This window comes from Heterodontus francisci, chromosome 38, assembly GCF_036365525.1.
Source record: "Heterodontus francisci isolate sHetFra1 chromosome 38, sHetFra1.hap1, whole genome shotgun sequence".
Classification (NCBI taxonomy): domain Eukaryota; kingdom Metazoa; phylum Chordata; class Chondrichthyes; order Heterodontiformes; family Heterodontidae; genus Heterodontus; species Heterodontus francisci.
In genome coordinates this window covers 10,233,070-10,258,225 of record NC_090408.1, presented here as the reverse complement: position 1 = coordinate 10,258,225, position 25,156 = coordinate 10,233,070, and the positions used below count along the sequence as shown (strand labels likewise).

The following is a 25,156-nucleotide window of genomic DNA, read 5'->3' as shown; positions in this document are numbered from 1 at the left end:
ATAACACATTGAAATTTAAATAATTCACAAAGATAATTACATTTACCCAGAAACTATCCCAGGTCCTGTTGGAAATTAGTTTTGCCACACAGCTGGTACCATCTCTCAGGTGCCTTGGACTGGAGTATTGTTCCCTTCCTGGAGCTTGCATTGTTAAGCTGGGTCTTTTGTGCTTAATATTGTTTGGGGCATTGTTGTATAGAACCTCACTGTGACTATCTATCATCCTGAGGGAGTGCTGCACTATCAGAGGTGCTGTCTTTTGGATGAGTCGACCCTCTCAAGTGGATGTAATAGATCCCATAGCACTATTTGAAAGAAGAGCAGGGGAGTTCTACCCGGTTTCCTGGCCAATATTTATCGCTGAGCCAAAATCACCAAAACGGAGCTTGCTGTGAACAAATTGTCTGCTTTGTTTCCTACATTGTAACAGTGAGTATACGTCAAAAATACTTCATTGGCTGTAAAATGCTTTTGGACTTCCTGAGGCCATGAAATGCACTTTATAAATGTATTTATTTATTTAGAGATACAGCACTGAAACAGGTCCTTAGGCCCACCGAGTCTGTGCCGACCATCAACCACCCATTTATACTAAATGCAAGTTATTTATTTATTTCTGTCTATGACTGCGGTGTGGTGTGTTTTCTCTCTGCTTTTTGAGTCCCCAACAAGCACGCCCAAGCAGCAATCCTCTCAACTCCCTCCTGCAGTCCCTGTCCTGAGCTTCACCAACCCTTGCTTCCTCTCTTTCATCTGTGTCAACCCCTGTATTCACCTCCAACTCACTACCTGTTGCCTCCCATCTTGTGGTGTATCCTGGTCTTTAAAAAAATGAAAGGGATAGGAATTAAGCAGCAAAGGAACATATTTTACAGTCAGAAGGCAGCGAGTGGAGACACAGCAAAGGAGAGATTCATGCAACACTGGGAAAGAGTGAGAAAAACATTCTTAGACAAATAGATATTGCACTGGGAAAAGTGCACACAGAGGGCGAAAAGGAGTGTGGAAGACAAACAGCCTGGTATAGCGAGCAAGTCACAAAACAGAGAAAATAGGAAAAAGATAAGCGTAAGAGTTGTAAAGGTATAGAAAGAATTACATTTTTATTTGTTTACAAGCAACACAGGTGGTCATCTGTATAATTCAGTAATTCACCATGCATTCCATGGTATAACATTCCATGTCACTAATAAACATTCCGTATGTCCGCTAACTCACAGGAATTCAACTAGTCCTAAACTAATTGTAGTATTGCATTAGCAACAATAATGACCATAATCTATACTGGTAGTAGTAATACGTAAAACAGCCTAAGTTTATAACAAGTATGTATTTTTTTAGATTTTTAGATTAGAGATACAGCACTGAAACAGGCCCTTCGGCCCACCGAGTCTGTGCCGAACATCAACCACCCATTTATACTAATCCTACACTAATCCCATATTCCTACCAAACATCCCCACCTGTCCCTATATTTCCCTACCACCTACCTATACTAGTGACAATTTCTAATGGCCAATTTACCTATCAACCTGCAAGTCTTTTGGCTTGTGGGAGGAAACCGGAGCACCCGGAGAAAACCCACGCAGACACAGCTGTGGGAGAGCTATGACAAGAAAGAGATTTTGGTAAAACCCATTACCAAGCTGCAGGTGACTGACAGTGCAAAATGTAAATGGGAGTCAATTTCAGCATATGTGAATAGACACCATAATCTATCATTCATCTGTGATGACTGACAGAAGCAGAAATTGATTCTAGGCCTTCTGTGCCAATAGCATATTCAGTGCTTCCCTCAAGATCTTAATCTCCCAGGATCCAAACACTATTGTATTGGGGTAGAGCTAAAATTTGACTGCTTACATTAAATGCATGATTTGGCAAGAGCGCACAATCTTAAGCAACATGTTGACACAACACAATGATCTAACAATACCCTGTATCCAGGGCAGCAGGATGTAACATCAATTCCCACCCAGCATATTCCTGTTGTCAGGCATGTCCACATCAAGCAACAGCCAGGCACTTTCAAAATAGGAGGAAGCACAGAATCACTGGGCGACTTATGTTAGGCAGCTCTTGTACCTTGGATGAATGTATCTTAACAGCTAGCCTGGAGCAGAGCTGGTGGGACTGTCATCTTAGCTTGGCAGTAGAGTGCCACGTGGAGAGGCCAAGGGAATTTTTGATAAACAAATTAATCGAGCAGGGAAAGAAAATAAAATGATATTCGATTTACTGTAATTTATACCTCAAGCCATACCTCATTCGACAATTCATAGATGTACATATATTTCCTAATTATTATAATAATGATTTCTCTGGAAAATCAACAATAACATCAATATTAACTTTCATAAATCACAATTATTTTATAATCATGGCATCCAAAGTTCCAAAAAGGAAAAATGGAAACTACAATATCCTTTATGATTTTTTGACACTGGTAACTTCGGGAATTTTCCATTGCCTCCAAACCCAATATAGAAACAAGTTCTGCCCACAGAGAAGCACTGAAATTTTGAATCAATCCCTGAGAAAGAAAATGAAGGTAGCACTACTGAGATCAAAATAGCCCCAGCAACTACTGGTACATGGAAAGTCCCTGGATTTAAAGAATAAAGGGAAGCTGACAAATACTGATGAAGATGTATCAAGCTGCACAATCAGGGTAAGAATAAGGAGCTTCTTTATAAAGGAGCTGACATTGTGTCTACAACACAGCATTGGCTGGTACCAAATGAGATTAATGCAAGGTGATGGGGGAGCTCTGCTCGCTGCATTATTCATGCTACTGATTGGTGTCGTTATGAACAGGCATTTTTCAGTACAATAGATTTCTCATTTCATTTTTCAATTTTTTTTTTAAGGGGAACTTCCATAGAATCTGTTGGCACAAAAGGATGCCATTTGGCACATCGTGTCTATGCAGTGCATGCACTTTCAAACAGCTATCCAATTAGTCCCACTCTCCTGCTCTTTCCCCATAGCTCTACATTTTTTTCCTTTTCAAGTATATATAATTCGCCAAATTTGGCAATTATGACATAATGAGAGAAAAGGCATCTCTAGTGGGATCAGCAATAGTCAATGTTTGAGGATGTTCTACATGACATGTAAACCCACTAGGTCATCGCCTTCTTCTTCTTTGGCCTCCTTGTCTCGAGAGACAATGGGTAAGCGCCTAGAGGTGGTCAGTGGTTTGTGAATCAGCGCCTGGAGTGGCTATAAAGGCCAATTCTAGAGTGACACTCTTCCACAGGCGCTGCAGATAAAATTGGTTGTTGGGGCTGTTACACAGTTGGCTCTCTCTTTGCGCTTCTGTCTTTTTTTCTGCCAACTGCTAAGTCTCTTCGACTCGCCACTGTTTAGCCCCGCCTTTATGGCTGTCCGCCAGCTCTGGTGATCACTGGCAACTGACTTCTACGACCTGTGGTCAAAGTCATAGGACTTCATGTCGCGTTTGCAGGCGTCTGCAGGTCATAAAGGTCATAAATCACTAGGTCATAAAGCCATTTTTACTCACCATCCCCACAGGTGCCAGTTGGTCATGCAATGGTAGAATTTCTCAGCACTGATGACAGTGATCCAGAAGTAGCTTAAGTTAGTGGCATAATAATGAATATAAAAATCTGCACCAAAAAGATACTGTGAAGTGAAGCTGAATCCCCGGGTGGAGGAAAGGCAAACCAGTGTTCTGGGTTTACTGATATTGTGGGCAATGGTATCACATCATACCAAGCCATTTTCCTTAGTCTCTATCCCCATTTTTGACCATTTTCAGTCAAATCCATTCATCTGGGGAAGATGTCGACTGAAAGACCACTCTGGTCATGACTAGTTTAGGTTTTTACTTACCAAAACCAGTAGATCGATTTGCCAGACTGGTATAAGAAGGTCCTCCTGGTGAAGATGTAGACACAGGACTGGAGAGGGGACTGAAAGTAGATGGATCCGCTGGGAATGTGTGACTCGATCCCATGGCGAAAGGTGGTGACTGAGCCTTATTGGACTGGGATGCTACTTGCTGCAAGAGGAGAGAATAACATTTTTAATGTGCAATTACCTGAAGTCTAAATAAAAGGAAGGTACTCTACAATTTTGTTTGGTTAATACAAATAAAATGCTCAATACATACAGTTTTAATAGAAAGCTACTTTGAAAGCTTACTAAGGCTGGAAATGTAATGCCAATAAGATGAAAAATGCAAACTGAATGTATTAGAGATGTAGTTCATTAAGATGATCAAAGCAATATGAGCGGCAGATAACCACATGCAAATATCACCTGGGAATTGAACTCACATGTTCTAACTGAATTTTCATGTTCTAATTTTAAAATAAACTTTTCAATGTTTAATAAACCTGAATAAGGCTGCTAAAACTAACACACAAGAATTGCAATCCCATACTGTAACAGGCCACACTTTTTATAAACTTAGCACGGTTTTTGTTGTACAAACCATATTAGGTATTAAGTTTTTTTACATGCTTTTATTTTACTAATAATGCATCAGGAAGTATCAATGTTCCAGCTCTGGGGTCCTTTTGCCAGTAGATATGCTCAGAATTGTCCTTTTGTTCCATATTTTCTTAGTCTACTGCTTATTGCTATTTATGAATAAATCATAAGGGAGTATTAATTTTCCAGTTCCTTTTGACTATAGACTTGTTCAAATTTCTAGTCGTGTCCTATATTTTCTCTCCCTAGCTCACAGGTATTGAATTGTAGCACTCTGAATGCCAGCCTTGTTCAGAGCATCTAACTCTGGCACAGGGCGCAGTGGTTAGCACCGCAGCCTCACAGTTCCAGGGACCCGAGTTCGATTCCGGGTACTGCCTGTGTGGAGTTTGCAAGTTCTCCCTGTGTCTGCGTGGGTTTTCTCCGGGTGCTCCGGTTTCCTCCCACAAGCCAAAAGACTTGCAGGTTGATAGGTAAATTGGCCATTATAAATTGACACTAGTATAGGTAGTTGGTAGGGAAATATAGGGACAGGTGGGGATGTTTGGTAGGAATATGGGATTAGTGTAGGATTAGTATAAATGGGTGGTTGATGTTCGGCACAGACTCGGTGGGCCGAAGGGCCTGTTTCAGTGCTGTATCTCTAATCTAATCTAATCTAAAACTCAGCACAAAACAGGTTAATACCTGGGACACCATTGGCTTGCACAACTCAGCTCTCACTGGTTGATAATCACTAGTTGATAAGAGTAACAAAATACACAGAATTGAACATGTAGATTTTCAAAAGGAACCCAGCATTTGTAGAGAGCTAGACTTTTTTTTAGTTTTGTTAAGTTCTGAAGAATGATTGTTGAAATATTTCTTAGCCACCCTAAAGTCCACCACAGGACACAGCCCACACTGAACAAGCTAGCCCTGGCCTGACCATGGCTAAATTTGGTCAAGTCCTTCCTTACTCATGAAGCAATAGGGAAGACTAGTTAGAATTTCAACAGCTGGTGGCATACAACTAACCATCCACAGTCAGCAATAAAAGTCCATGTCTCCCCTTACCCCTGAGATACCAAGCTGTCTCAGGTGATTGGAGCACAAAGGCCTTGAGAAATGCTACCATTTTGTTGCCAAAGAAAGAAAAAACTATAAACCTGAAACAAATAGGAAAACTTTACTACTGCTTTGCCAATGTAAAATTTGAGCATTTTTTTTTAACGATACGAGGGTGACTTGGAGCTCCTTTTATTCCAGCGAGTTGAACCCTGACCTGATCTAGAAGCAATTCCAAAACCTCCCAATCTGGCTTGCTACATAATAAATTGAGCGTTCATGACTCCAGATCAGCTCCCAAATTGGATTCAAATTCTGATCCTCACAGAAGTAAAAGGAGCTGCTCCAGTAAGGCACATAACACCTAGTCAGAGTAGACATTGGTTTGGCTGAGAAATATAAATATAAACAGTGGGTGTCAGACAGCATTATTGATGGTGCATCAACACAGGTAAATTAATTTCACTGCAATATATTAACGTCCAATAGAGACTGAGTAGTAGTTCGATAGCCATCAGCACTAAAAATTCCCATTTCATGATTGTGAATCTTTTGTTCTTAGTAAATTTTTATTTTGTACTCATTTCTGGTAGTTGTGTTGGATATGGATTATAAAGATATTTGCGTAAGTTGTGAAATAAGTGTAACGTGAAAACATTCCATGCACCACTGAAAAGTCAGTGACAGGAAAGCTTTTATGTATGTAATTAAAATTGTGATATATCTGTGAAATCTATAACTTTTCCTTAAAGTTAACTCAGGTTATGCATTCCTTAGAGAAATCGGTTGTAGTAATTTTGGCAAAGCAGAGGTTACTAAGCCTGTCTAATGTAAAACACTCAAACACTAACTGTCCGTTTCTTCTTCCCTGCTTTACTACTTATATCAACCAGATGACAGAACAATATCAATTGTATTAAGGATGCTCTTGACAGAACATTCACTGGAGTACTGAGTACAGTACTCGAGTTAAAACATAATTTTAAGGAATGTTTATGGTGAGTTTACTTGTTAAAATCCCTTCATCAGGCATTCTGCCACTTCCCTCTTCTCCACCTTCCTTGAACATCTGGTTCAGGAGCAGAACCAGACTGCACTAGAATCACGACCTGAACTCGCCACCTGAATCACCATGCTGAATCGCACACCCAAGCCCACATACTTTCTCTTTACATTAAACTGGTAAAGCACTTATTGACCTTAAACATTCCCTGAGGAAAGCAGCTGGCACCTTACTTTATCAAAGGACAGTTTGTTTTCCCCTAAATCATGTAAGCATGCATTCTCAAGCATGGCTTTAACCCATTGAAGCCTTGTGCAGAGACAAGAGCAGAAACCCAGAGAGCCATAAAATATCTGTACGGGATTATACTGATACAGATCTTTTCTCCTGTGTAAGGACAGACTTCCAAGATCATCGAATGCAAAACAAATGATGAGTATACACTGGAAAAGAACAGGCTTGGAAAGCAATTGTACAATTTTTCCCTATTACTTTTGTAAATATGTCTTAACCACATTTTCCTTATAAAGAAATTAACTGAACATAAATACAATGATGCTGAATGAGAACATACGTAGCAAGTAGTATCGCAACATTTTTTTCCCATTGCAAATTGACATAGGTCAGAGTCTTTACTAAATCCTTATTGGCAAAAGCAGAAATTGTAGTGAATTGTGCCCTGTTTATGTCCATTCTATTTTCTAGAAACAGTTTATAGGCAGTAAAAACTTTCCATAATTGCACAACATTAGGTAGGATTACAATTAAGTCATAACTCCTAAACAATTCACTGACAATAGCTTGAGCACTGATCATGCACTCTTTGTGGTAACAATAATTTAGATCCAGTAAATAGTATGTCCTTTTTTATTTAAATGGAAAGGAAGATATTTGTTTGTGACAGATAATAATGCGAGTGGTTAGCTATTAAAAGGATTGTAAAAGAACGCCTGCAAAACAAGGCGTCAAATTTAGGAGATCTCTAACTGCATTGCCATAGAGGAACTTTGGTGTAATATGTGCTGAAAGTGCTACTGCAGAGTTCACCTGCAGAGTTAGATGCACACAGCAGCAGGATTGGGAGATGTTATTTAAGATTCAGAGGGGGGAGGTCTGAACAATTGTGCTAAAGACAATAAAGATTATTTTGAACCCTTCAATGATCATTCAACCCTATTCTGGTTGAGTTGGGCCGATTCTCTGGAGCTCAACAGTGGTGTGTGCTGTGGTCACCTGGTGTGATTCTGCTTCCTGGGATCAGAATAAATAAAAAAAGAGGGAAAAAAACATATTCACAATCAGTCAGGTTAAAGGCTGTATGAAGATCTCAGTTGGGAATTAAGATATAGCAGGTCAGTTTTTCCAGCTAGGATGTGATCCAAAAGGAAATAAAATAGGATGTGAATATTCTTTCCGTTCTTTGGGACAGTTTAGTTTTTTTGTTGGTTTGCATTGATACAGGAAGCACTGCAGCAGAAGTTTATAAAAGTCCGGAATTGCAACTTTTGTGCAGTCATGTATATTCTGCCAAGTAAACCAGCTTCTTAATTTGCCATTGGTCACATCTAACCAGAATGCACATGTAGCGACAACGTATCCAACTCTAATGCAAGAGGTATGGTATCCGCTCACTGATGCTACTGACCCTGACAAGGTTTCTACAGTACATCCTGGATTTGTAACACAAGTGAAGATGGTAGATTTGGCATTTTCCATTGAAGTCAATGGAAATACAAATGGTAAGAGATGTAAAACAGGATGCCGATTCACCCCTACCTGGTTTATACTATCGAGCAAAGTCAAAATCTACCCCAAGGAGGTTGGCACTGTCAACCCTCTGGAAAATGCTGGGACTCACCCACATAGGCCAACATTCAGATGTCATACTTGAACTTGTCTTGGATGAAGTGTTACACAGACTTGGCTTGTATTCTTGAGTAGAAGATTGAGGGGCAAACTGATCAAGGTGTTGAAAATATTAAAAGGATTCAATAAGAGGAACTGTTTCCTTTGGTGTGGGAATCAAGAACGAGGAGACATAATCTTAAAATTTGAGCCAGGCCATTTAGGAGGAAAATCAGGAAGTGCTTTTTTCCACAAAAAGGATAGTAGAAATCTGGAATGCTCTTCTTCAAAAGGCTATAAATGTTGGGACAATTGAAACTTTCAAGACTGAGATTGGCAGATTTTTGTTGGGTAAAGGTATCAAGGGATTTGGAGCAATGGCGAGTAACTAGAATTAAGGTACAGATCAGCCGTGATCCAACTGAATAGCAAAGCAGACTCAAGGGGCTGAATGGCCTCCTCTGTCCCCATGTAAGTGAAACCATCGCAGCAAAGTGATGCAACCGGTCGAGAGGTTGGGGAATTGCTATCATCATTCATACAGAGGACCTGGCTTCCAATGCAGATGCTGCTGGCAGACCTGAGGAAAGATGCCAAGTAAATCTAAAGTTTCTTACACCAGGTGGCTGCTCAAGTATGCATGCTACAGAGTGTTTCCTCATAACCTATTAGACATTAACTGCTAGCCCATCCACAGTATACCTACGGCATGAGAGCCCTTTGAAATCTCATATTATATGGCCACACAGCAGCAGGGCACTAATACAAGCTGCTGCTTACATCTGAAACTGTTATGACATTGAAAGTTTAAAAGGACTTTACAATGGAAATCCTGTAAACTATCTTGACTCTATCTTTTCTCCGCTGGTCCAGTCTCTTCCCACCTACATCCGTGACTCTTCTGACGCTCTACGTCATTTTGACAATTTCCAGTTTCCTGGTCCCAACCGCCTCCTCTTCACTATGGACGTCCAATCTCTCCACACCACCATCCCCAACCAGGATGGTTGAGGCCCAACCAGTCCCCATCCACCACCACACTCCTCCGCCTGGCTGAACCTGTTCTCACATTAAACAACTTCTCCTTCAACTCCACTCACTTCCTTCAAGTAAAAGGTGTTGCTATGGGTACCTGCATGGGTCCTAGTTATGCCTGTCTTTTTGTCGGATATGTTGAGCATTCTTTGTTCCTGTCCTACTCAGGCCCCCTCCCCCAACTCTTTTTCCGGTACATTGATGACTGTATCGGTGCCGTTTCCTGCTCCCTCCCCGAACTGGAAAACTTTATCAACTTTGCTTCCAATTTCCACCCTTCTCTCACCTTTACATGGTCCATCTCTGACACTTCCCTTCCCTTCCTCGACTTCTCTGTCACCATCTCTGGGGATAGGTTGTTTACTAATACCCATTAAAAGCCCCCCAACTCCCACAGCTACCTCGACTACACTTCTTCACACCCTACCTCCTGTAAGGACTCCATTCCAATTTCCCAGTTTCTCCGTCTCTGACGCATCTGCTCTGATGATGCTACCTTCCATGATGGTGCTTCTGATATGACCTCCTTTTTCCTCAACCGAGGATTTCCCCCCCATCGTTGTTGACAGGGTCCTCAACCGTGTCCGGCTATTTCCCGCACCTCTACCCTCACTCCTCCCTCCCAGAACCGTGACTGGGTTCCCCTTGTCCTCACTTTCCACCCCATCAGCCTCCATATCCAAAGGATCATCCTCCACCATTTCCGCCATCTCCAGCGTGATGCCACTACCAAACGCATCTTCCCCTCCCTTCCCGTCAGCATTCCGAAGGAATCAGTCCCTCCGCGACACCCTGGTCCACTCCTCCATTACCCCCACCACCTCGTCCCCGTCCCATGGCACCTTCCCCTGCAATCGCAGGAGGTGTAATACCTGTCCATTTACCTCCTCTCTCCTCACTATCCCAAGCCCCAAACACTCCTTTCAGGTGAAGCAGCGATTTACTTGTACTTTCAATGTAGTATACTGTATTCGCTGCTCACAATGTGGTCTCCTCTACATTGGGAAGACCAAGTGCAGACTGGGTGACCGCTTTGTGGAACACCTCCGCTCAGTCCGCAAGCAGGATCCTGAGCTTCTGGTTGCTTGCCATTTCAACACTCCCCCCTGCTCTCATGCTCACATCTCTGTCCTGGGATTGCTGCAGTGTTCCAGTGAACATCAACGCAAGCTCGAGGAACAGCATCTCATTTATCAATTAGGCACACTACAGCCTGCCGGACTGAACATTGAGTTCCATAATTTCAGAGCATGACGGGCCCCCCATTTTACTTTTATTTTTAGTTATTTTTTCTTTTTTTACATTGTTTACAACTTTAAAAAAAAATGTTTATTTCATTTCATCTTAGTTTGTTCAGTTTTCTTACCCACTATTTTTTTTCATGTTTGTACTTGCTGCTGTTCAATCTTCAGTCTGTTAACACCATATCTGTACTAATGCTTTGTCTTTCAACACACCATTAACATATTGTTTGCCTTTGCTCCATGACCTTCTGGTCAGCTATGTGGCCTTGTCCAATCTACACCTTCTCCTTTGTTATCTCTTGCCCCACCCCCGCCTCACTTGCTTATAACCTGTGACATTTCTAATATCTGTCAGTTCCGAAGAAGGGTCACTGACCTTTAACTCTGCTTCTCTTTCCACAGATGCTGCCAGACCTGCTGAGTGGTTCCAGCATTTCTTGTTTTTATTCCTGTAAACTAAATCTAGATTAGGGCCAAACTTGTCAGGAGTAAAATTAGGAAACACTTCTACATGCAAAGGGCGGTAGATGTTTGGAACTCACTTCAATTGTAAATTTTAAACCTGAGATTGATACATTTTTGTTATCCAAAGGTATTAAGGGATATGGGGCAAAGATGGGTATATGGAATTAGGTTGCAGATCAACCTGATCTCATTGAATGGCAGAACAGGCTCGCGTGACTGAATAGCCAAGTCCTGTTCCTAATATCCCTATAAGTTTACAACTGCAGTTGCCCACCTTCCACAAGATTCAGTTATAGAACATAGAACATTACAGCGCAGTACAGGCCCTTCGGCCCTCGATGTTGCGCCGACCTGTGAAACCATCTGACCTACACTATTCCATTTTCATCCATATGTCTATCCAATGACCACTTAAATGCCCTTAAAGTTGGCGAGTCTACTACTGTTGCAGGCAGGGCGTTCCACGCCCCTACTACTCTCTGAGTAAAGAAACTACCTCTCACATCTGTCCTATATCTATCACCCCTCAACTTAAAGCTATGTCCCCTCGTGTTTGCCATCACCATCCGAGGAAAAAGACTCTCACTATCCACCCTATCTAACCCACTGATTATCTTATATGTCTCTATTAAGTCACCTCTCCTCCTTCTTCTCTCTAACGAAAACAACCTCAAGTCCCTCAGCCTTTCCTCGTAAGACCTTCCCTCCATACCAGGCAACATCCTAGTAAATCTCCTCTACACCCATTCCAAAGCTTCCACATCCTTCTTATAATGCGGTGACCAGAACTGCACGCAATACTCCAGGTGCGGCCGCACCAGAGTTTTGTACAGCTGCAGCATGACCTCGTGGCTCCAAAACCCGATCCCCCTACTAATAAAAGCTAACACACCATATGCCTTCTTAACAGCCCTATTAACCTGGGTGGCAACTTTCAGGGATTTATGTACCTGGACACCAAGATCTCTCTGCTCATCTACACTACCAAGAATCTTCCCATTAGCCCAGTACTCTGCATTCCTGTTACTCCTTCCAAAGTGAATCACCTCACACTTTTCCGCATTAAACCCCATTTGCCATCTCTCAGACCAGCTCTGCAGCCTATCTATGTCCCCCTGTACCCTACAACATCCTTCGGCACTATCCACAACTCCACCGACCTTCGTGTCATCCGCAAATTTACTAACCCACCCTTCTACACCCTCATCCAGGTCATTTATAAAAATGACAAACAGCAGTGGCCCCAAAACAGATCCTTGCGGTACACCACTAGTAACTAAACTCCAGGATGAACATTTGCCATCAACCACCACCCTCTGTCTTCTTTCAGCCAGCCAATTTCTGATCCAAAGCACTAAATCACCTTCAATCCCATACTTCCGTATTTTCTGCAATAGCCTACCGTGGGGTACCTTATCAAACACCTTACTGAAATCCATATACACCACATCCACTGCTTTACCCTCATCCACCTGTTTGGTCACCTTCTCAAAAAACTCAAGAAGGTTTGTGAGGCACGACCTACCCTTCACAAAACCGTGCTGACTATCGCTAATGAACTTATTCTTTTCAAGATGATTATAAATCCTATCTCTTATAACCTTTTCCAACACTTTACCCACAACCGAAGTAAGGCTCACAGGTCTATAATTACCAGGGCTGTCTCTACTCCCCTTCTTGAACAAGGGGACAACATTTGCTATCCTCCAGTCTTCCGGCACTATTTCTGTCGACAATGACGACATAAAGATCAAGGACAAAGGCTCTGCAATCTCCTCCCTGGCTTCCCAGAGAATCCTAGGATAAATCCCATCTGGCCCAGGGGACTTATCTATTTTCACACTTTCCAAAATTGCTAACACCTCCTCCTTGTGAACCTCAATCCCATCTTGCCTAGTAGTCTGTATCTCAGTATTCTCCTCGACAACATTTTCTTTCTCTACTGTAAATACTGACGAAAAATATTCATTTAACGCTTCCCCTATCTCCTCTGATTCCACACACAACTTCCCACTACTATCCTTGATTGGCCCTAATCTAACTCTAGTCATTCTTTTATTCCTGATATACCTATAGAAAGCCTTCGGGTTTTCCTTGATCCTATCCGCCAATGACTTCTCGTGTCCTCTCCTCGCTCTTCTAAGCTCTCCCTTTAGATCCTTCCTGGCTAGCTTGTAACTCTCAAGCGCCCTAACTGAGCCTTCACGTCTCATCCTAACATAAGCCTTCTTCATCCTCTTGACAAGCGCTTCAACTTCTTCAGTAAACCACGGCTCCCTCGCTCGACAACTTCCTCCCTGCCTGACAGGTACATACTTATCAAGGACACGCAGTAGCTGCTCCTTGAATAAGCTCCACATTTCAATTGTGCCCATCCCCTGCAGTTTCCTTCCCCATCCTACGCATCCTAAATCTTGCCTAATCGCATCATAATTTCCTTTCCCCCAGCTATAATTCTTGTCCTGCGGTATATACCTGACCCCGCCCATCGCTAAGGTAAACCTAACCGAATTGTGATCACTATCACCAAAGTGCTCACCTACATCTAAATCTAACACCTGGCCGGGTTCATTACCCAGTACCAAATCCAATGTGGCATCGCCCCTGGTTGGCCTGTCTACATACTGTGTCAGAAAACCCTCCTGCACACACTGGACAAAAACTGACCCATCTAAAGTACTCAAACTATAGTATTTCCAGTCAATATTTGGAAAGTTAAAGTCCCCCATAACAACTACCCTGTTACTCTCGCTCCTGTCGAGAATCGTCTTCGCTATCCTTTCCTCTGCATCTCTGGAACTATTCGGAGGTCTATAGAAAACTCCCAACAGGGTGACCTCTCCTCTCCTGTTTCTAACCTCGGCCCATACTACCTCAGTAGACGAGTCCTCAAACGTCCTTTCTGCCGCCGTAATACTCTCCTTGATTAACAATGCCACACCCCCCCCTCTTTTACCATCTTCTCTGTTCTTACTGAAACACACTTTATACAAACAACTACTTGTATTTATATAGCGCCTTTAAAGTAATAAACTGCCCCAAGGCATTTTGCAGGGGCATTATAAAACAAGATGACACTGAGCCACATAAAGAAATATTAGGGCAGATGACCAAATGCTTGGTCAAACAGGTAGGATTTAAGGAGTTTCTTAAAGAAGGAAAGTGAAGTAGAGAGCCAAAGAGGCTTAAGGAGGGAATTCCAGAGGTTAGGGCTTAGAAGGCACACCCACCAATGGTGCAGCGATTAAAATTGGGATGCTCAAGAGACTAGAAGTGGAGGAACGCAGATATCTTGGAGGGTGGCTGGAGATGATTACAGAGATAAGGAGGGTGAGAACATAGAGGAATTTTGAAAAAAGGATGAGAATTTTAAAATCCACACTTTGCTTAACTGGGAGCCAGTGTAGTTCTGTGATCACAGAGGTGATGAGTGAATGGGATTTAGTGCAAGTTAGTACATGGACAGCAGAGTTTTAGATGACCTCAAGTTTACGGAGGATAGAACATAGGAGGCCAGCCAGAAGTGCATTGGAATAGTCGTCAAGAGGTAACAAAGGCACAGAGGAGCTGAGGCAGGGGCAGGGTCCGACCAAGTCATAGTGGTGGAAACAGGTGGTCTTAAGGTGCAGTTCGGCAGAAAGGATGTAATTGCACTAGAGAGGGTATAGAGGAGATTTATGAGGATGTTGCCAGGACTGGAAAAATGAAGCTATGAGGAAAGATTGGATAGGCTGGGGTTGTTCTTCTTAGAACAGAGAAGGTTGAGGGGAGATCTGATTCAAATGTACAAAATTTTGAGGGGCCTGGATAGATTGGAGGTGAAGGGTCTGTTCACCTTAGCAGAGAGGTCAGTGTCGAGGGGGCATAGATTTAAAATGATTGGTAGAAAAATTAGAGGGGAGATGAGGAGAGACATTTTCACCCAGAGGGTGGTGGGGGTCTGGAACTCACTGCCTGAAAGGGTAGTTGAGGCAGAGACCCTCAACTCATTCAAAAGGAGTCTGGATATGCACCTCAAGTGCCGTAAGCTGCAGGGCTACAGACCAAATGCTGGAAGATGGGATTAGAATAGGTGGATTGTTTTTCGGCTGTCACAGACATGATGGGCCAAGTGGCCTCTTTCTATGCCTTAAACTTTCTATGATTCTAGTGATGGTGCAGATATGTGGTTGAAAGCTCATCTTGGGGTCAAATATACTAAGGTTGAGAACAATCCAGTTCAGCCTCACACAATTGCCAGGGAGAGGAATGGAGTCAGTAGTGAAGGAATGGAGTTTGTGGCAGGGACCAAAGTCAGTGGTTTTGGTCTTCCCAATATGTAATTGGAAGAAATTCCTGCTCATCCTGTACCATATGATGGACAAGCAGCCTGACAACTTAGAGACAGTGGAGGAATTGAGAGAGAGGTGGTGGTGGAGGTAGAGCTGGGTTATTGTTAGCATACATGTGGAAACTGTCACTGTGGACTGGAGCTTGTTGTCATCCCGACGGCTTGTTCCATGGCAGGGGTGCTGGAGAATTGGAGCGGCCACCACGGAACCCAACACCAGGATTGCCAGACCCGATTTTCCTGGGGGTGGGGAAGCTCCGCGGCGGCCGCTCTGCGACGGGACCCTAGTTTAAATATGTTAAACACCTCTTTGTATACATCTCAATGTAATCCACCGCGATCTTCCCATCCGTTCCCAATTTCCAGCTTGACGTACGGCACTCATGCGCCTACACTTCCCTATCGAGAGAAGCTGGCGCCACCAAGGCGGGGAAGGAGGCAACTCTGCATTATTTTATGGATGGGAGAAAAGGGACAACTCTACATTTTAATCGCAGAGCTGGCAGCCTTTTAAAAATGGCACCAGCACCTGCTCTTGCATCAGGTGACGCCGCAAACAGCGCGCCAATGCTGCGCCCGCCGCGTGATTTGGGGGTGGGGTGGCCGCCATCAATATGTTACGTGGCCACGCGCTGCATAATCGTGGTGGTGTGGGTTCCGTGTGGGATGGCCGCCATGTTCCGCACCCGCCACCAACCCCGGCAGCGGCACTACAAAATCCAGCCCTTTTTTTGGATAATGTTGCTGAGGGACAGCATGTCGATGTGAAACAGAGGGGGCCAAGGTTAGATCCTTGGGGGACACTGGAGGTAACTGCAGGGTTGGGAACAGAAGCCACTGCAGTGATTGCCTGGCTACGATCAGATAGATAAGAATGGAACCCAGGTGAGTGCAGGCCCACCCAGATGGATGACGGTAGAGAGGCATTGGAGGATGCCCATTTTTGAATGTGACTGTTACAAAATGGTTCCCATCATAGTCAGACTTGCACACAACAAAGATTACATCATACAAAAGCAAAATACTGCAGATACTGAAAATCTGAAATAAAAAAAGAAATGCTGGAAATACTCAGCAGGTCAAGCAGCATCTGTGGAGAGAGAAACCATCTGTGGAGAGAGAAATTGAGGTAACATTTCAGGTTGACGACCTTTGTTCATTGTTCTGATGGAAGGACATCAACCTGAAACTCTGTTCCTCTCTCCACAGATGCTGCCAAAGATGATATCATATTAATTTCTCTTTGATTTTTGTCTCCTTGTCTGAAGAATTTAACCCATGTGAAGCAATGCCATTCCATGGCACCATGCCCCATCCACTACGTCACCAAATGGCCGTTTTTTAAAATGTAAACCTAGGCAGTGTACGCTGGCAGGTTAGCCTATTGCAAGGGCCATCACAGCTAACCATGGTCTGATCCACTTTCCCAGCAGGAGCCACTGAATTGTAAGCAGACCCAAGAACCCCAGAAGACTCTTTCCTCTGATGCAGCCCAGTGGTACTGAAGTCAAACGTAGCACCCAGCTAACTTGCCTGAGATCAAAGCACCCATTACAGCATGGGCATTAAACTAAGGATCTTCCTGGTCTATGCGACTCAGGTCCAGCCCTATCAGCTGAGGCAATGGGAGAGCCTGACTGTTTTAATTTATAACACATCTCAGTGTACACTGGTCCTCACTTATAGCAGTAATACAATAGGCTGATAAAAAAGTAGCTTCCATAGGCAGAGAGATTGCCACATATGTTCCCATTGTTTTTACATCAAAAAGGTTCTCAAGCCATTTAAAAAAAAATTCATTCACAGGGTGTGGGCGTCGCTGGGAAGGCCAGTATTTATTTCCCACCCTAACTGCCCTTGGGAAGCTAGACCCAGTCTAGCAGCTATGTTCGTCAGTACTCAGCCTGCTCAGTCAGTAGTGGTGCTACCGAGCCACTCTTTTTTTTTTGAGCTACAGCACTGAAACAGGCCCTTCGGCCCACCGAGTCTGTGCCGACCAACAACCACCCATTTATACTAATCCTATACTAATTCCATATTCCTACCACATCCCCACCTGTCCCTATATTTCCCTACCACCTACCTATCCTAAGGGTAATTTATAATGGCCAATTTACCTATCAACCTGCAAGTCTTTGGCATGTGGGAAGAAACCGGAGCACCCGGAGGAAACCCACGCAGACACAGGGAGAACTTGCAAACTCCACACAGGCAGTACCCGGAATTGAACCCGGGTCGCTGGAGCTGTGAGGCTGCGGTGCTAACCACTGCGCTGCCCCTCTTGATGTTGGACATTGAAGACCCCCACCCAGAGTACATTCTGTGCTCTTGCTCCTCAGTGCTTTTTCCAAGTGGTGAGGAGTAATGATTCATCAGCTGTGGGAGATAGGTAGGTGGCAACTAGCAGAAGGTTTCCTTGCCCATGTTTGACCTGATGTTACGAGACCTGATGGGGTCAGGAGTCAATGTTGAGGGCTCCAAGGACCATTCCCTCCTAACTGTATACCACTGTGCCGCCATCTCTGGTAGGTTCTCTGGTAGGTCTGTCCTCCTTGTGGGACCGGACATACTGAGGGATACTGTTGAAGGAGTCTGGGATGTTTAGTTTAGTCTAGTTTAGAGATACAGCACTGAAACAGGCCCTTCGGCCCACCGAGTCTGTGCCGACCGTCAACCACCCACTTATACTAATCCTACACTAATCCCATATTCCTACCACATCCCCACCTGTCCCTATATTTCCCTACCACCACCTAGGGGCAATTTGTAATGGCCAATTTACCTACCAACCTGCAAGTCTTTGGCATGTGGGAGGAAACCGGAGCACCCGGAGGAAACCCACGCAGACACAGGGAGAACTTGCAAACTCCACACAGGCAGTACCCAGAATTGAACCTGGGTCGCTGGAGCTGTGAGGCTGCGGTGCTAACCACTGCGCCACTGTGCCGCCCACGTATCTGGATATTAGCTGAAAGGTGAGAATCTGTGAATATGACGATGTCAGGCTGCTGCTTGACAAGTCTGTGTGACAGCTCTCCCAATATTGGCACATGTCCCCATAAGTTAGTGAGGAGAATTTTGCAGGATAGACTGAGCAGGGTGCCGATGCCTAGGTTAAAGCAGAGGGCTGTCAGGCTTTACTCTTATGCCTTATTTAAGCAGTTTGGCTTCCATTTCAGAGGGCAGTTAACAGTCAACCACAATGCTGTGGGTCTGGAGTCACAAGTTGGCCAGATTTCCTTCCCTAAAGAAGACCGGTGAACTAGCTGTATTTTTACGGCAAACAAACTCAGAATTACTAATACTAGCTTTTTATTCCAGTTTTATTTAATCAACTGAATTTAAATTCCACAGCTCATGAACTTATATACCTTGATCATTAGTCCAGGCCTTTAGATTACTAGTCCACTAACAAAACCATATAGTACTGGTCACAAATAGAAGTTTAATTAGCAAGTGCATACTCTGCAGAACTTGATAATACTTACCTTCTGAAACTGAAGCATTCTTTTTACATGAACTAAAATCTTATCCGTTCCAACTTTAAAAAAATTCAGCTGAAAGAATGACGCATTTTGAAATACAGTACTCCTTAAAAAGAACAAGTGTGCTGCTCCTCTTGGCGTGGCCTCAACCATCAACACCGGGAATGGAAACATTTTTTGTATGTTATCTGGAGACAGTTTCCGTGCATTTTAAACTTTGAAGTCCCAGGACTTGGTTCAAACGCCTGCTGAAACATGTGCTGCCACACAAAGGATCATTGAACTGACCTCATGCCAGGAGATTTTCTGGAACCAATTTTCTCTTCAGTTCAGATTAAAAGCCATTTGGTAGGCTTCCAACAGCTCGCTGACACATCTTCACTACCGTACAAAGTTACATGGCTGTTATAATTTAGGGGCTGAATAAAGTGCTGTAATATGCAGACAAAATCAAACTGCATTGAAAGCGTGATTATAAGAACTAGGAGCAGGAGTAGGCAATTCATCCCCTCGTGCCTGCTCCGCCATTCAATACGATCATGGCTGATCTCATCTCGGCCTCAATTCCACTTTCCTGCCCGTTCTCCATAAACCTTCAACCCATCACTAATTAAAAATCTGTCCATCTCCTCCTTAAATTTACTCAATGCCCCAGCATCCACCGCACTCTGGGGTGGTGAATTCCAGAGACTCAAGACCCTTTCAGAGAAGTAATTTCTTGTCATCTGTTTTAAATCTGCTACCCCTTATCCTAAAATTATGACCTCTCGTTCTAGATTGACCCACCAGAGGAAACATCCTCTCTACGACTTCAATCCCCTTAATCATCTTATATAACTCAATTAGATTTCCTCTCATTTCCAAACTCTAGACAGTAAAGGCCTAACCTGCTCAATCTCCCTTCATAAGACAAACCACTCATCTCTGGAATCAATCTAATGAACCTCCTCTGAACTGCCTCCAATGCAACTACACCCCTCCTCAAGTAAGGGTACCAAGACTGCATGCAATACTCCAGGTGCGGTCTCACTAATGCTTTGTACAGTTGCAGCAACACGTCCCTACTTTTATACTCTATTCCTTTAGCAATAAATGCCAAAATTCCATTTGCCTTCCTTATTACCTGCTGCACCTGCAAACTAGTTTTCTGCGATTCATGCACGAGGACACCCAGATCCCTCTGCACCGAAGCACTCTGAAGTTTCTCTCCGTTTAGATAATAATTTGCTTTTCTATTCCTCCGACCAAAATGGATAACCTCACACTTATCCATGTTAAACTCCATCTGCCAAATTTTGGCCCATTCACCTAAGCTATCCATATCCATTTGTAAATTTCTTATTCCTTTATTGCAACTTACTATCCCACCTATTTTAGTGTCATCTGCAAAATAGAAGTACCTTCTATCCCTGCATCCAAGTCATTAATATAGATTGTAAATAGTTGGGGCCTGAGGACCGAACCCTGTGGCACCCCACTAGTTACATCTTGCCAACCAGAAAAGGACCCATTTATCCTGACTCTGTTTTCTGTTGGTTAGCTAATCCTCTATCCAAGCTAATAAATTGCCCCTAACCCCATGTGATCTTACCGTGTGTATTAACCTTTTGTGCGGCACCTTATCAAATGCCTTCTGGAAGTCCAGATATTCTACATCTATAGGATCCCCATTATCCACGTTATTTATTACATCAAATCCAAAGGAAAATATTTTGAAAGCAAATTGTTTATAAAAATGGTTCCAGAGTTGATACATCAACAAGGATTTGCATTTGCATAGTGTTCCTAATGTCGAAAAACATCCCAAATATTTCACAGAGGCATACTTTAAAAAATAAATTGCTCCTGGAAGTCCCTGACATGAGAGAGGAGATTCCTTCTTTAGATTCACTGCTTGGCTCTTTACAACACTTTCAGAATGATTAGAATATATGTACAGATAATTGGCATCCTGGCAGAAATCAGGTGTTTCAGATATTATTAAAATCTTTCTCCACTTATTCATGGCCTTTATTCTTAGCATAAGAACTAGAGGGCAGGTATTTCAGTACGCCTGTCAGAATGAGACTACATTGGAAGAACTGCACTGTATATTGAAGCAAAAATACCACAAAGTGTTTGAAATATCCCACAATTATTCGCAGAGGGAAAGCATGATTTTAAATCAGCGTGAATTTGTCAATAATGTTTACACATTATAAGCAGTAGGTAGCTTCAAATGTATTAAAAAATATAGAGAACATCCAGGAGGAATCATATTTGCAAAATGTGATCCTGAATTTAATGATTGGTGTAATAACAGGCAAGTACTGAGGTTTGACTACTGTCCTAAATTGCGGTTGTTCAACAAACATTTTAATTGGGAAGGAACATGTTATGGAGATAGGAGAAAAACTAGCGAGAAACTTAAAGAATTAATCGGAAGAGAGAGACCATATACACAGGTGAAATGCCAGAAAGCTGTTGGCATAAATGAGAGACAGAGTCAAATTAGGAAATCTGTTACACATTAGGCTAGACAAATTACTAGAGCTGTCACATAGTGATACTGATGCTGTTTTGATTTTAAGTTATTAAGACCTGTGCTGTGATATTGATCACAGTGACTCAGAGGTTACACTGTTCTGGGCTGAGGGTAGGGTCTACAGGATCGCTAAAAGGAATTGGAAAGAAGTTTATAAGAGATGTGCCAACACAGTGAACTGTTTTTTTGATTGGGAAATTTGGACTGAATTATTGCTATGGTGATTGGACAGAATTATGAAATTCATTTTGTAGATCAGTGGTCTTGGTTATCATTATATATTTATCAATGTACTCATTTTCTATCTCTTAGCATGTTTCAGAGAAAGATGGAAGGCCATATGTACAAAGTTGGAGCTCGGTACCTTGGAAATGGGAGGTATTAGCAGAATGAAGGGTACTGAGGTTTGGTAACAGACACAGTGCTCCAGGAGTTTAGCAGTATGGCTGGAAGGGGGAGGTCCTTAACTTTATTAGCGCTGAAAGGGTTTGGCAACACTGGAGAGATTCCTGGGGTTTAGGAGCAATGCTGACAGGAGTGATGTTTTCCTGTGTTTTAGCAGGACTGCAGGGGTTTTGAATTACTCAGCAATATAACACGCATTCTGACAACACTGAGGGATGGGAGGAGAAATTTATGAGGCCTCTCTAATGACAATTAAATAAATGGATCTCGATTGATTCTTACAAAATAAATGAATGTTTGGAAATATCGACAAAAAAACACTAGTCAATCACCCGTAGTTACGCGCATAGAGAGTCACGACAGTGCAGGCTTCAGGCGAAGCAAAGCTAAAACTCACAGAATCACAGCACAGAAGGAAACCATTTGGCCCATCCTGCCTGTGCTGGTTCATTGATGGAGCTATCTAATTTAGTCTCACTCTCCTGCTCTTTCCCCATAGACCTGAAAAAATTTACTTTTCAAGTAGTTATCCAATTCCGTTTTAAAAGTTATTTTTGAAGTTGCTCCCACCACCCTTTCAGTCAGTGCATTTCAACTCGCTGCATAAAAAATTTCTCATCTCGACCTGGTTATCAACCTTCCTGCCAGTGGAGGTGATTTGATAGAGTATTCAAAATCATGAGGGGTCTGGGCAGAGCAGATGGCGAGAAACTGTTCCCACTTGTGAAAGGATCGAGAACGAGAGGGCACAGATTTAAAGTATTTGGTAAGAGAAGCAAATGTGCCATAAGGAAAAACTTTTTCATGCAGCAAGTGGTTAAGGTCTGGAACGTGCGGCCTGAGAACGTGGTGGAAGCAGGTTATATGAAAAGGAAGAATGTGCAGGGTTACGGAGAGAAGGCAGGAGAATGGGAGTGAGTGAGTTGCTCTTTCAGAGAGCCAGTGCGGACATGATGGGCCGAATGGCCTCCTTCTGCACTGTAACAATTCTGTGATTCTGTACCCTATGCCTCTAGTTATAAAGCAAAAGATTCCATATTTTTAAAACAATTCAATGAGTCTTTATAACCTCAAAATGACTTTAAAACACTTTGCAAAAGGCCATGGACTTCTGAAGCATTCCCCACACACTCCTGGTTTTAAGCTTTACCCTGCTGCTGCATTGGATCCTGGGCAGAATTTTAATTCTATGGCTTGGTATATAAAAAGCTGAAAATTGTTATTTTTGTTATTTCTTTTGTTAATTTTGTGACTGGTTGACACTCTGGGTGTCGCTAGCACATCTGTATAATTAAATCTTTTCTTAAACAATAATTGTGCAAAAATTCTAAGCAGATACAAAGCAAAGCACAGGTGATATAAATGCAAGTTTTTCTTGCACAGTGGCGCAGTGGTTAGCAGCGCAGCCTCACAGCTCCAGGGACCCGGGTTCAATTCTGGGTACTGCCTATGAGGAGTTTGCAAGTTCTCCCTGTGTCTGCGTGGGTTTTCGCCGGGTGCTTCGGTTTCCTCCCACCGTCAAAGACTTGCAGGTGATAGGTAAATTGGCCATTGTAAATTGCCCCTAGTGTAGGTAGGTGGTAGGGAATATGGGATTACTGTAGGGTTAGTATAAATGGGTGGTTCTTGGTCGGCACAGACTCGGTGGGCCGAAGGGCCTGTTTCAGTGATGTATCTCTAAATAAAATAAAATATATAAATCATTCCTGCTCGTCTGTCTCTCTCTGAGCTAGACTCTCTGAAGTTAAAAAAAAATTGAGACTTTTTGCCATCTTTGAGCTCGTTTACAAATTATTTGGTAAAAGAAACATAAATTCTGTTAGTGAATGAGGAAAGACATGCTTTGAGATTTGAATGGAGGAAAATAAACACTTTTTGTGCAATTTATTTTGAATTCTTAGTACAAACAAAAGAAAGCATGGGTCTTGCAATTAATCTTACTTGCTTCCTCTCTCACTGGGCGAGACTTACTGTCTCAAATAAAAAACGAGGCATTTAAATCTGAAGCTTTATCTGAAAAAAAAACATTAAAATTCTTTCTACTGCTTTGTTTCAAATAATTTCAAAAAACAAACAGCAGAAGGGAACACACGTTCACATGTATGGAATCATACTGCTGGATGGTGGGGAAATTGCCACACTGCAGCAGAAACAGGCACAGATAACTCTTCAGCTGATCGAGTGATAGCTCTGGAAAAAAGTACCAGCTTCAAGTTCAGGTGTTTCAGAGAGACCGGAGTAAAACCTTTAATGAGGGGACTCAAAGACATAAAGGCAGGCTTGTTTAGTCATATTATCATGAAATGCGCACATTTTAAATGTTGTCATTGAATTAGAAACTTTGGCTGGGATTTTATCTGGGCGGCGGGGGGGGGGCGGGGGGCTTCAATGTCCAGCAAAAGTGACATCGAGAACCCAACGTCGCCTCTTCTGTGGGAGGCCCGCCAAACCTAGTGCCAATTAGACACATAACTGGACAGTGGCGGGCCTTCCACGGGATCAAGGACCCCGGCGACAGAGGTCCCATCCAATCAAAGGCTTGCAGCTCTTTAACTGAGCAGCGCCACTGCGGAGGCGGTGGCTGCTGCCGGTGGAGGACCCACCCGAGGACCAGGAGTGGCGCAGGACCCAGGCCACAGGGAGGTCAGGGCTGAAGAAGTCTCGCGGGGTGGGGTTTGGTAGTAAGGGCGGGGGGGGGGGGGGGGGGGGGGGCGCTCTCAGCGGGACCCTCTTTCCAATGCCAGGTCCTTCGTTCAGGTACTATGTGCTGTTGAATGAGGGAATCCCCCCACCCCCCAAGCCTGGAGCCAGGAAGCAGCCTGCATGGGTTTTCTTGCTGTGCTTCCCATGCAGCGACAGGGACGCCTGCTGCAAGGCTCACTGGGCATTAATTTTGGCAGAGGCAGGAACGTGGCGGGGTCCCATGCTCTCCCAGCCTCCAAACCCACTGTGGCGGAGAGTATAAAATTCCCCCCTTTGCTTTGAGCCTGTAGTCTCAGGTAATGTTTCAGAATGACCAGAGTACTTTACCACCTAATGCACAAATTTATTAATCGGCTGCAGTAGTGGAGATTTGGTCATGTGGCTTGTCATTTTATTAACACAAAATCAAAATGTCACAGCCTGAGCTCATTCAGAATTGAATTGTTGTTCGGTTGGGGAACTTTGCAGATTGGAGTACAGCTGTCAGTTTTAGGTTCAGCTCAGAAGCACACAGCATTTGAAAACTGTTCCGTATCTGTAATGAAATGTGACACCTGGAATGAGTGCACTGATGTACTGTTTTTAATATATTAAAAGCAGATCTTC

General features: G+C 43.2%; 1 protein-coding gene across 5 annotated transcripts in view; it reads right to left on the bottom strand.

Moving 5' to 3' along the window:
• arnt2 (aryl-hydrocarbon receptor nuclear translocator 2) overlaps positions 1 to 25,156 on the bottom strand; it is a 503,920-nt gene that overhangs the window by 63,648 nt on the left and 415,116 nt on the right. For all 5 annotated transcript variants that reach the window (XM_068017713.1, XM_068017714.1, XM_068017715.1 and 2 more), the window contains exon 16: positions 3,862 to 4,030. In XM_068017713.1, coding sequence (XP_067873814.1) covers positions 3,862 to 4,030 — 169 coding nt within the window. The remainder of the gene's footprint in view (positions 1 to 3,861; positions 4,031 to 25,156) is intronic.